Raw genomic sequence first — 13,790 nt, 5'->3', positions numbered from 1 at the left:
TCTCATCACACTTCACAATTACAAAAAAGGTGCTTCATTTTTGCTTTACTAACTGCTGAATGCATAGTTGGCATTTAGAGGTATTTACATTTTATTGTGTGTTACAAAAAATGGGAGCTTTTACTTTCACTTTCACGCACTATGTGCAAGATTGCTACATAATTCACATTCCATTTCTTTCTCTTTTCGTCACCTTGAGCAAAGCTGACTTGACAGCAGCCTGGGGTCAGGCAAGGGGAGGAAATTCCTGTGAGCTGAGTTTTATGAATGAACCTTGGTTTCCATGACGCTGGCTAGGTGTGGCTAGTGGGGTAATAGTGTACTTTATTGTAGGACAGATGAGAGTCATGGCACCTTCTTTGCGCATCTGGAACTCGCTCCCCATTCAAGGGAAGCATCCGGTTTCCGGTGGGAGACGTGTACTTTCACGCTTTATACGTTTAGATGGCCTGATCCAGAATTCACGTTTTGAGACTTATTGTACAGCGTACTAAAAGAACGATTTATGGAGCTTCCATTCGACTGCTCTGAAGAACGACAACAGTCGCAGGAAAGCAGGCACAACTGCTCTGACTACGGGGGAAAAGGGCGGTCTATGGGCGGGGCACTTTTCAAATAAAGCCCATTGTAAAAAAGTTAACTTCTGTTTTGTGTAAAGCTGATACAGGCTGGTAATGTCTAGCTTTTGGTATCAATTCTAATCCTAGCTTTGATGTCACGAAAGCCCTTTAAGCAAACACACCCGTTCCCTTCAATAAAAGAAAATACTCTCAATTTTTTGGGAAAATTGTAAATTCACCGATTGAAGAGACCGATAGGTGTATGGACCCCATGACCCCACGGCATCAATGTGTGGCACTTTTTTATAAGCAATACAACATCGCCACTTTAATAGATATGCCAGGAAGCATAAATAGTAGTGATTCCCCAAAATTACCCTAAAGGGAGGTATTAAAGTGCTAGGCCTAAATGGGGTCCCTATTGACTTATTCAAAGACAATAGATTGGTGAGCCCCACTATTATTCAACGTATTGAGGAGTGCAGAATACACTGACCCCCTGCTTCTTGGTCTAACTCAGTCATTGCCCTATTTTCATGTTGATCCCCAGTGTGTGTGGGGGGTCTCGCAGTGTGTGGGGGGGGGGGCTCGCAGTGTGTGGGGCTCGCAGTGTGTGGGGGGATCGCAGTGTGTGGGGGGGCTCTGTGTGGGTGTGTGTGGGGGGCTCTGTGTGGGTGAGTGTGGGGGGGCTCTGTGAGGGGGGCTCTGTGTGGCTGTGTGTGTGTGGGGCTCTGTGTGTGTGTGTGGGGGGCTCTGTGTGGGTGTATGCCAGGAAGCATAAATAGTAGTGATTCCCCAAAATTACCCTAAAGGGAGGTAACAAAGTGCTGGGCCTAAATGGGGTCCCTATTGACTTATTCAAAGACAATAGATTGGTGATCCCCACTATTATTCAACGTATTGAGGAGTGCAGAATACACTGACCCCCTGCTTCTTGGTCTAACTCAGTCATTGCCCTATTTTCATGTTGATTCCCAGGGTGTGTGGGGGGTCTCGCAGTGTGTGGGGCTCACAGTGTGTGGGGAGGGCTTGCAGTGTGTGGGGGGGGCTCTGTGTGGGTGTGTGGGGGGGCTCTGTGTGAGGGGGGCTCTGTGTGGCTGTGTGTGTGTGAGGCTCTGTGTGTGTGTGTGGGGGGCTCTGTGTGGGTGTGTGTGTGGGGGGGCTCTGTGTGTGTGTGTGTGGGGGCTCTCTGTGGGTGTTTGTGTGTGGCATTTGCGAGAGATTAAGCTATTGGCATTGTAAATGACAATGCCATTTATTTATGTTAGAAAAAAACATAAATAAAAAAAATGTCAAGAGCAATGCCAATAGCTCTAACTTTAACAAAGGCAAAACCATTGCATTGTAAATGCTTGTTTAGATATAGTATACCTATATATGTAGACACATATTGACCTATAAGTCACTCCTGTGGCAGGCCTTGACAATCCTGAATGCAGAGTGCTTGGTTTTGTGTGAGAGGGTGCCCTAGCATGAGCTGAGCCCCTCTGCAGCTTTCGGAATCCCTTCCTTATAGCTGTTCTATGATATTGCTATACCATATACTCTTAAGTGCATTTTAATCCTCGCTGTTAATGCTAACTTTGATTTTGGCTTTATCAAAGCATGTCGTGTTTGTTGTCAAACACTTTGGAATCCTACCCCCCGCCACTTCTGGCGGCCAGGGTAGAATTCCACCCTTCTTGTGGGAGAAGACATGTACACACTGGTACACCCGGTAAATGTTTTAAAGAGCCTCAGCATCACAAAATGGATGCTGCTGCCAAAGTCACGAGTCTGACCTCCTGCTGCTGGATGAAACTCCGGCAGGGGAGGCCTGGACAATAGGTTTCCTGTCCAGGGAGGTGCCAACACCTCCCCAGACAGGCTTTAGTGTATTAAGTGAGGGTGGTTTGCATTCAGTGAATGCTTTTCAGACACTGCCTGGGGCACACAAGGTGCTCCATGCATTTCCCAGTTCAAACCGGTTGCTGGGGCACTCAGCCCCAGCTCTGTCGCAAAACTGGACAAAGTGGAAGGGGTGTAACTACCCCCTCCCCAGGTCCTCCTATAGGTGGGGCCATAGAGTTAATCCATCCCCTAAACTTAGTATAAGTATAGGAACCCAGCCCCATGGACTTTAGATTACCCTGGACGAAACTCTGAAGACGAAATCTTGGACCTTCGGCATTCCATATCGACTGGAAGACAGAAGAAATCTCCCTTGGGTTCAAGGAGTGATCTCCCTGTTCAAACAGGCACAAAAGAAGCATCTTGCCCGTCTGCATTTTCGAGGCTCCCGCCGGATCCCGAAGAATCTGCGACACAGGACATGGACTTCCAAACATCTCCGAGGCTGACACGAGTCTTCAGCGAAGCTGAGACCTGTAGCTATCACGAGAGACGTGGGACCGGAACTCCTGGATATCCTGCAAGTTTGCAAGTGCACCTACTTCCCGTAGTTTCCCGAAGTTGTGCATTGGGCTGTTTGTTGCCCTTGCCCCGAGCACCTTTTGCACCGAAGCTGAGAGGCCTACACTCCACAAGTTTTCCGTGGGCCCGTTTTCTTCACCGCAGCTCGAGGCTCTTTCGCGATCCCTAGTCCGTTGGCTAGTGGGTCCCCACAAAGGACAATCCTTTGTTTCTTGACCTGTCCTGGTAACTCCAGACGTGCTCTGACTCCCCTCCAAAGGATTAGTCCCTCAGACCTTGTTAGTCTGCACCGAAGCCAATCTTGTCATCTAGCGTGGTTTGCTGTTGCCAAGGCTTGTTGGGTCCAATCCGGATTCCGACGCTGCAGCATTCGTCATCCTTCGTGGGACAGCTCGAATCCAGCTCCTGGTCGTCGTCGACGCCTCCTGGTCCTCGTGGCTGAAGAGTCAAGCTTCACATACTTCACCTTAAAGCACCCGACATCGGCTGGTATTTTCCTGTCGCCATCCTAGTCACTGGCTAGTGACCCAGACTCTGTCCCCTCTGCTTTCAGGTTCTTCAGATCTCCAATCCACCCTTGGATCCACCCGGACACTTTTCCTCTGGCCGCCTGCAGCACTTCTTCGCAGCTCTCCATTGGAATCGATGACGAAACCTGACACGGAAAGACACCTATGCACCCGGCTTCCCTGGGTGAGGTAACACGAGTACTCCGGTGCTTCCGTGGGTCTTGACTCCCGAAGTGTGGTAGTATAAAGGGGTTTTACCGCAGTACACTCCTAAGTGTCCTTAAACTTTAAAATTCTAACTTAAACTTTCTCCATAGAAGTCAATGGTGATTCGCGGCTGTGTTTAGACAATGCACGCGTCCCCCGTGGGTCTCCTGCGTCCCTACCTTGGGTGGTCCTGGTTGCCCCAGCGGTTCTACAGGCCCTAGGCCTCACTTCTATCCCTCACGTGGTTCTTATACCACTATTTTAGTATATAGTTTGTGAGGCCCCTAGGGCAAAACTTATACTGTGCTAGTTTACTGTGTGCTAATTAAGTTCTTGTATTGTACTTTTGCCTCTAGCCTCATAAAGAGACTAGAGGGGTTGTGTTTATAATAAATACATATATATTTGATATATACCTTGTGTGGTGTACTTTCATTTGATCATTCAAGAGATTATAGACTGGTAAAACAAGCTGCTTTACATTCCTTCAAGACTTAGCCTGAAGGCTGCTCTCCACAGCTACCACTAGGATAGCTTTCTATAAAGGTTGTCTTAAGCCTACCATCAATAAGGGTCGTTTGGACTGATGCAAGGTGCCCACTAGAATAGTGAACATCATATGCCAGCCCAACTTCTCACAGGCTGGGGCCGAAGGTGATCTTGGCGGGAGGTTGAGTAAATGTAAATGTAGAGGTACTTGTATAGCGCACGACTACCCGGAGGCCTCTCGGCGCTTGTACGAATACTGCTGAGGAACCCTTCCTGGACTTTCCCTGTGAAGTGCCCACTCCTGGACACCCCCAAGGTGAAGACAGGCATCCTAGTGTTGTTGGGGCCGTTGTGGAGATTAAGCAAGCTATTGCCCAGAGTTGCAGAGTGAGACTCATGATTAGAATAGGCACTGAGGCGAGAATTATCAGGTCCAAGGAAATTGAGCCCAAGACCCGCCGTGGCGGGAATTGAAACCTGGTCCCGAGCCAGACTTCTGCACCAGGATCTGCCGTTCTAACCATTGAGCCACACTTCTCCACTGACTGCGGTGTTCTGCAGAATCTGAAGCCTTGTAAGAAGGTCTTTGTTGATTGAGGACAACAGGGAATTACCATAATCCATACCGTTAATGATCAATCCCTGAACTAGAGGTTTTCTGGCCTCCATCGGAATCCATTTAAAAACTTTGCGTAAACTACGCATCAACCAAAACAGGAGCCAATTATGTAGTTGATTTGAATTTTCATTGATATCCTAAATTCCGTACCGTCTTTTTTGGGATTGGACAGGGGCCAAGGTTCGGGGGCCACCAGTCATGTAACCAGTGCTCACAAGCCTTGCCAAAAAAACAATCTCGGACTTGCCTCAGTTTAATTGAAGGTGATTTGTGCTCATCCACCTGTCAACTTGAGACATGCAATCTTTGAATCATGACTTTGTTTCTGCCGGATCTGGGCCAAGGGTGACTATTTTATCATTAATGCTCCAGACATTTATTATGTAAAGTTTTTGTAATTGCTCAAACAACAAATTGTTCTCCCAGGTCACTGGGAATGGGCCTGGGGAGAGAAAAGTGGGATAGAATTAGACCACGTTTCAACTTGTATGCCGAATCAACAGCCCATGCTAAGAGGCCAGTTGGTTTATAGTTGCCCTTTTGTATCTTAAATAAAAACCTGTAGCAATCATACCTAAAGTGCTGCCTAAATGTGTACTGTTCTCTACTCAACTGGGTACATTTTAACAACACATACATTTATGGTGGTGGAGAGTAGGTGTCATTTGCTTGTTATGCTAGATATGGAGCTTGGCATTGGATGAGAATATGATTGGAAATGATGTCAAGCTACATGATATGGTTTCTTAATCATTCATGGTCTGCTTTGGAAGCTAAGTGCTGCATAAATGTGAGGAAAAGCTCCCAAAACAAGACATAAAATCTCAGTGAAGAGAGTACAGCCTAAAAAAAACCACAGTGCAAGGTTTTCTTTTCAGTTCTCTTGGACCAGGTGGGAAAATAGATGGCCAAAAAGACTATTTCAAAATCTATGTAGCTGACAAAAGTAGCACTGCCTGTCTGATTGAGCCCTCCACGTTATTGAGCTCCTCAGTTTTCTAGTGGAAATACTTTATATTCATGAGTAACTGCTTTAGTTTTTTGAATGCTCTCTCTGTATGTATGTTATGTGGTGGCTAAACCTGACTGTTATTTTCCATATTTTTTCATAGCTGTAAGAACCTTTTCTGTGTGCCTTTCTTTCAGCTTTCCATTAATGCCTTCGACTATAACTGCCATGTGGACTTGATAAAACTGCTCCGTCAGGCAGGAGAGCTGGGGAAACTAAGGCGGGCTCGACAGAAGATGAGTGAGCTTTTTCCATTGACTGAAGGTATCAAAAACTGCCCAATTTTAGCACAGTTACCTTTTTTTGTTTGAATGTATTTACTATCTGGTTTTCAGGATAAAGATTATGTGACTAGGTTAAGAGAATTAGAGGTTTCCTGTAATTAAAATGATCCTGTCCTGATTTCGTTTTTTATGAAAGAGCAAGAATAAGCAAACCACACATTTTACTTTCACGTTGGTGTTTTTTTTTAGCTTTAAGTGATCTTTGCATTTGCATCAGTCAGTTGTCTTTATTTCTTTTAAGGCAGAACAGGACCAAAATATTTTCATCAGGGTTCCGTTTTGTGTTTGCCCATCATTGGGTCTTCCCCGAGTCAGCACGCATGTGCTGTCGCTTGTGACAATCTTGTGTAATTAAGTTCTTCTGAATGCATTTATTGACTGTTTTACAGTCATTCAAATGATGTGTTGTGCACAACCAGGATAATGGAGTAGCAGTATATAACGTTTTCATCTCTTGACACAAAGCATAGATCAAGTAGTTATAAATCTGAGTCTAAGTTACCAAGGTCTGTACTTTTTCAATTTACATGCCTGAACTTGACTGAGAGTGGGGGAAGAAGAGGACAAGTCGGAAGTCCATACAGACTTGCGTTTGGGATGCCGATGCTAGTTTTGTGCTGCACCTATATGTATTTGGACTCCCGACCACATCCTGTATATGCCAACCACTTGCAGCATCCTCACAGAAGTTGAGTTGTCAGAGCGTATCAGTTTACGAGACCCATGGTGACCCTGGCATGGAAGCAACCATAAGGATGAGTCTCCCTTTGGGGGCTTTCCATCAGTTCTAACCTGTAGAGGTACCTGAACTGTTTCCCAGCGATCAGGCCCTGTGGCCCCTTGTCGATCCACTAAGTGTGCTTTCAAGAGTCTTCAACCAACTTCATTTTGGTTCAATGAACCATAAAAGTGCATAGTGCAAAACCATTATAAATACATAAAAACGTGATAGATAAAAGTCATAGGTCATAACAGTGTAAGTATATAAAACAATTACAGTCGTAATACATTAATTGCCAAAATGCTACCACAATACTAACACGAAAACCGAAGGGACAAAACCTTAGAAAAACGTACTTGGAAGTGGGCTCATTAAGGGTCAGCGATGTCACCCGTGTTATCTATCTTATATTCTAGGATGGGCAGCTCAGAAATACTCACTGAAATAGGTGGGTAAAAATGCACACCGCAGTGATGGAAAGAATACAATTTTCAAGCAATAAAACATACATGGATGTAATTATACTGATACATTTCTCCCAGCTGTTCTTATCCTAACATAATCATAAGACTTATATTCGATTTTGCAATAAAATCATACAAGTACATAAAATAATCCATCAAGATAAAAAAAGTACATACATAGATTTATACAGCATACAATATCACTGGTAGTGTCCCCTGTTGTACTGCTTTATGAACCCCTATAAGAAACATTGATATGTTATAACATATTATCTGTGAATTTAAAAGTTGAAGAAACAAAATGCAGGCCTGACCTAATCAAAGGAATCTAGTAAAAAACAGGTATAAACATATGTGGCGGAGCTGTGCAACCATAGGAGACATCATCACGATGTACAAAGTATCACATTTAAAAAATAAATTGCAGGAACAATATGGAGATCTGTATACTTATACCATGTTCCCTAAGGATACAACAACTGATGAGACAGATCCAGCCTAAAAAAAGTTAAGACCGCGCTGGTGAGTAGGCATCTTATAGAGTAAGTATGCCTCTATCCCAGGAACCTTCTTAACCATGATACATTTTCGAAATAATGGTTTGGGTAGTGATGAAGCTTCTCTCTCAGCAGCCATTCTTACATTAAAAGATTCCTATAGCCAGGCCACGTCTTGCTTGGTAATATTAGATGTATTCGATAATAATTCTGGTCTTCCTAAGCTTATAAAATTATCTCTCATGTAAACAAGCCATGGTATATTGCTTATGTTGTCTAATTTCATTCAATCTAGTATCATTAATCTGTTCAGGCTTAGAACTTCTTTCTACCAAACACTACAGGGTCCGTAACCTAATATAATCTATAATATAACTGATACCAAATTCCTTGTGTATAATTTCAGTGGAGCTATATTGTCCCAATCCCAAAAGTCCTCTGAGATGTTTATTCTCTGCTATCATCAGTTGGTCTATATTCACATAACCCCATATTTCACTGCCAAAGGTTAAAATTGGTGTGCATTTGCCTTTGTATATATCCAGCATACGTTTCAGAGGCTTCTGACCCAAACAGGAAGAGAATTCATTTACGCCTGCACAAGCTCTCATGAAGGAACCTCTATTCTTTTTAATTAATCATTGCCAGCCAGCTAAGTTTAGAGTCTAATACTATACCCAAGTTTGTAAATGTATTCACCTTACTTAAAATATGGCCTGTGCCAAAAAAGTGGTACTTTTTAGGTTTCGCCTGGCGATCCGCTGCGCAGGTGAAATCTTATGTTACAACAGTACTGGCTTTGTCCCTCCTCTCTCTTCCATTGGCTAGCTCCATAAATGGAGGCTAGCCATTGGAAGAGAGATCTGTCTGTCATTCACGAGGCAGAATCGTGGGCGTTGCGGCGATTTTTTTTTTTTTTTTTTTTTTTCCGCTCTTTTGCGATCGTCATTGCGGCGGTGGGCTGTGTTTTTTTTAAATTATTTTTTATTTTTTTATTTTTAAAGGTTTGTTTTGGGCATTTCTTTGAAGATGGCGCCCGGTGGAGAGTGATTTCAGCCCCTGCTCTGTATCCCGCAGGAGAGTGAGCTCTGCCCGTAATGCTTGTTTTTTTCGCTGTCACCGGTCCTTCTAAAAGTATTCTTTCTTCCTGTGCCCTCACTGGCCCCCTTTTCCTCGGCTGTTGCCGGCGCGTATAAACGCTAATATATATAATAACGCGTATATATCGCTAAGCCCTAGCAGGAGCAGCGGTTGAATTCTACTGAGGACTGATCGGGAATTTTGTCTTTTTGCTACCTCTACCATTTAATTACCATACTTCTTTGTATACTTAAAGCACCCATTAAAACCATGTGAGCCTGCCTTGCCACGCTACCCCCACGCCATTCTTAGGGCAAACACTAGATTGCGCTCCCACCGTCACTGCACACTTGTTGCAAGCTTTCTTTTCAACCGCCACGTTCTCGTGGCCGCTCCCCATTTAATTAAGCCACAGCTTCCAATTTCAGTGTGTGTGCTGCCGAAGCGAGTCTGAAGCCGAAGTAAGGGTTCTTAATTAAAGTATACTTTTCAACAGTGACTTATATGGCAAATTTTTCACATGTATTCCTCAATGTCTAGTGTCTCTGTTAATTCACATATGGCATGCGTCGCTCTACGTTTGGTTTTTGGTGAGCGGGCACCGCAGGCTCTGCACTATACTGCTATCTGCCGTGACGAGAGCAGCGCCGGGATTGAAGGTGTGCCGCGGGGACTAAGTGTGAGGACCGGGACTTCGAGCCCAAGCCTGGCAAACCTGGGCAAAGCCAGCCCAGAAAGAAGCCTGGTTCGACTTCGGAACTTGTTCCTTTATTCCACTGCACCGTGGCCTCTGCGGCAGCTCCATGATGGTGGACTGGAAGAATTGCTCGGTGCAGGAGAAGTACCGGCTGGTAGTGGTAGGAGGCGCCGGCGTATGCAAGTCTCTGCTCACCATCCAGGTTATCCAGGTGAGTGCGCTATTGTCTAGCAAGCAGGTCTTGTCTATGCCCCGTCCTCCTTATTCACGCAGACTAAAAACTATCCTTTTACCTGCTGCTGAGCTCCTGCACCCCGGCCTGTGCTCTCCTTGGCCCACCTTACCTGGATTTGTCCCTCCACCGGCAGCGTGTCCTGCATTCTAGACACTACCCCCTACTCTGTAAGCCTTCAAGACACTGCCGCCTATTCACCAGATACTGAAATGAATTCCATCTCATCTACACACACTGCTTCCTCTCCGGGCCCCTGTAACTGGGGAGGTCATTCTTCCACCTTCATATGTGCTCCCAAACAGTGAACCCGGTTTTGTGTGTGCCTCTCTTGCCTGCTTGAGACCCGGTTTTGTGTGTGCCTCTGTTGCCTGCTTGCGACCCGGTTTTGTGTGTGCCTCTGTTGCCTGCTTGTGACCCGGTTTTATGTGTGCCTCTGTTGCCTGCTTGTGACCCGTTTTTGTGTGTGCCTCTGTTCCCTTCTTGTGTGTGTGTGTGTGTGTGTGTGTGTGGGTGCAAATGCAATAGGTGTCGCATTTGCGAGAGATTAGGCTATTGGCTTTGTAAATGACAATGCCATTTATTTATGTTTTCAAAGCCAACACATACATAAGAATGTTGTCATTTACAATGCCAATAGCTCTAACTTTTCCAAAGGCGAAACCGTTGCATTGTAAATGCTTGTTATGTTCTTTGGTCCCAGGATCATAACATGTGATTTACTTAAATGGGTGCGCAGATCCAAGCTATTCATAAAATCAACAAAGTGTTAAAAGCTGCTGTAAAGATCTTGCTGTACTTTCAATTAAAACAGCATCATCTGCATATACAAGAGCCGCAACCAATCTGCCAGTTACCATGCAGTTTTGCTGATTCGCTGTTCTTTGACAAATTTCACAGTAAGGATCAAAGTATTCTGTCTTCTCTTCTCTGGGTGGAACTCCACGATTTTAGTTTTAGATTCATCATTTTGATTGTGCATGGACATTCGCATTAAATTAAGAATCAACGTCATGATTGTATATTCTCTTTACTGTTTGTGACCACGTTACCCGAAGTATACTAGTAGCTAATGGTGGTTGCCACAATAACCATTCTACATCTCATTATAAGCCCTGATGAAGTTCCTTTGGCACACAGTAACAAAACACGTTGACTGTGCATCCGTTTTTAAATATTACTTTAATAAAGAAGACTTATGAGCTGAACTTATTCTTCTGAATAATTCTTTGGTGCACCTTCCTTTTCAATGAACTTCATTATACCAGTAGCACCTATCAACGGCCGGTGCTGGGAGTAGGTGCACCGAACCTCTCTACGAAATACTTGGGATTTAAGTGCTTAATCTTGGTCGGCTGTTTTTCTATTTTTCCCCAACCAATCTGTCACTTGCTCTTGGGACATCTACACCCTTAACTGTAAGGGCCTTCTCAAGCTGATTCACATACATAATAAAAACGAAAGGGGCTAGTATGCAGCCCTGCCTGACCCACTTACTAAGTGCAAAATTATTTTGCACATTCACCATTATTGCTGAAACGTACTGAGGCCATTAATCCGTGGTGAAGATCGCTAAGGAAACTGACCAAACCATCATCCACTTCCATGGTCCCCAACTCAGCCCAAAGTTTTTCCTGATTGACCAAATCAGATGCACGGCTGAGATCCATGAAGGCAAGTTGGAGAGAGTCTTTCTTTGCCTGAACATATTTAAAAATCATAAGGTGGAGGTTAAGGTTCTGTTCGACATTATCCCTCCTTGCGCGAAACCCATACTGAATATCACACAAGATATTCTGTTCTCCAGACCACTGGGTCAGTCTATTCAGGATGACCCTGCCTATGATTTTAACTTCAGTATCTGTTAAACTAATGGGTCTATAACTGGAAGGGTGACTCCTGCTTCCTTCTTGAAAACCGGAACAAAAGTGTCGCCAGGACTCCGGGAGTGTTTGACCGATAACTGCATTAAAATACAGTGTAAGGAGAGCAGCCCTTAGATCTACACAAGATTTAAACAAATTACTCCGGGTCCATTTGCCCAAGGAACCTTGCCCCTTGGTAGAGATTCTTTAGCGTCTATAACCTCTTCCCAGTGCAACAATAGTTTAGCTGCCTGGTCCCTTGCGGAAGGGCTTTTAAGAGTCTCTATCTCAGCCCTGGTCCGTTTGGCCACGTCCCTCAGCCATTGTCCAATGTATAGGTGTTGCTGCACCTTCGAAGTAATAGCTATGGTGCATTTAGTAAGGCCAAGCCCTAGGACTATAATCCTGGCAGTATGTTTGTGTTTTGTTTGGTGCTGCAACAGGCACGTCCTAATGTCTTGAGCTATATGTCTAATGGTGAGGTCCCGCAATGTTATTGTGATGCGTATCCAGTAGCGTGCGTTCATACCAGGTGTTTGAAGTACGTAGTAGGCGATTGGCAACGTGAGCAGGTATCCATTGACCTGGGATACTTTTTTGCAAACTGTTGTGGCTCAAATATGTTTAATGAAAGGAGTGGAATTGAGTGTATTTAAAGCACAGGTTTCTTGTCCTACTTTTGGTGTAACCGAGAATTTTGTACCAGTCGGTAACCTTGCTATTAAGAGCCTCTCCATTTTTGTTTCAGTGAGTCTAGGCTCCTGTGCAATGAGGCAGATATCGACCCATGGAGGGGTGTGATGGTTCGGCCTACGGCCAATGTGTTAGGATAATTTGCAGTGTGGTATCCTTTTGAGGCTCTATCTCACCCTACCCCATGTGGCTTTTATCACACTCCGCCAGGGTGCCATAACTTTGAATACTGCTGTTGGAAAATAGGTTGCCCACACTTGATGATTATGATGCACTGTCAAATCTTAAAATTGCCGGGTGAGCCAGAGCATCACTCTCTTGTAAATAACTTGAAGGGCCTTGGAATCCGCCCATTACTTACCATTGTTTGCCTACATTGTCATGTTCATTTCTTTGCATCTCCTTGGTCAGCACGTTCGGATTCACTTTCTCCTTTTGATGGAGCTTGGACCAGGTACTCGTTAATTGATATATTAGTGACCTTCCACTTCTCATGCTTGGATTAAGGTACTTTATTTCTTTTGTTGTTTTTAATAGATTTCTGCATGTATGTTCAAGAACCCGCTGGTTTGAAACGTCTCATGCAAACATTTGTTTTTATTCCTGTTGGTGTCGAACGGCAGCAGGTTCCAAGAACTCTCCTAGGCTGGTACTTGGAGACAAACCTTGGTATTGTAAATGTTAGATTGTGACCATGCATCTCTTACCAATATCGTGGGACACAAGGAGCTCTACCAACGTATTTCAGTCCTTAATTGCTGCAATGTCTAATATTCTAGTTTGTGGCCCTGTCACCCAACACTGCTTATTCAGTTTAATCCTGCAATGCAAACTTATTTTCCTTTCCAACACTTCATGCCCACGTGTAATTCTGCCAGTGTTTCTCAGTACTGCCTTGCAGAAGCCCTGCAACAGTGTTGGAGTGATATTCCACGCATCTCTACCAATTTACTTAATTCTGAGAAGTTGCACGCATGTTCATCCAGTACTGCAACATACACAGCCCTTTACATGCACCTGAATAGTGTCTGTTATTTCTGTATATACCAGTGCTCTACTATTTCAACTCTGGATTGAGTGGCAGCCGCCTCTGCTATTCCTTTACTTCATCCTCTCAAATAGCATTATTGATGCACATGATCCCAGCATACAGCAGTACTCTCTGTTCCAGTCTCTGGTGCCACCACACAACTCTTCTGATGTTGCTTGATCCTGGCAAACAGCAATGCCTTCTACACAAGTAGATGGTCCCTCGGTTCTGTTACCACATCATTATCCAGTCATACAGCAATGCCCTCCACCCTTGTATGTGGTCTGTATACACTGCTCTGACATGTAGAACATCTTTCTACCGCCGTACTGGCCCCACACACAACCCTGCATTTGCATCACAATCCTCACATGCAGCAATGCCTACTACTGCATTATGGGGAATCATTCTATGGCTTTCCG

The 13,790-nt window shown here is 44.5% G+C and overlaps 1 protein-coding gene across 1 annotated transcript in view; it reads left to right on the top strand.

The window, feature by feature from the left end:
- Positions 1 to 13,790, top strand: part of SART3 (spliceosome associated factor 3, U4/U6 recycling protein) — a 651,822-nt gene that overhangs the window by 39,724 nt on the left and 598,308 nt on the right. The window contains exon 2 of the mRNA XM_086943090.1: positions 5,943 to 6,069. Within this exon, the coding sequence (XP_086799216.1) occupies positions 5,943 to 6,069 (127 nt within the window). The remainder of the gene's footprint in view (positions 1 to 5,942; positions 6,070 to 13,790) is intronic.

This window comes from Lissotriton vulgaris, chromosome 11 (assembly GCF_964263255.1).
Source record: "Lissotriton vulgaris chromosome 11, aLisVul1.2, whole genome shotgun sequence".
NCBI lineage: Eukaryota > Metazoa > Chordata > Amphibia > Caudata > Salamandridae > Lissotriton > Lissotriton vulgaris.
This window is presented reverse-complemented; position numbering and strand designations above follow the sequence as displayed.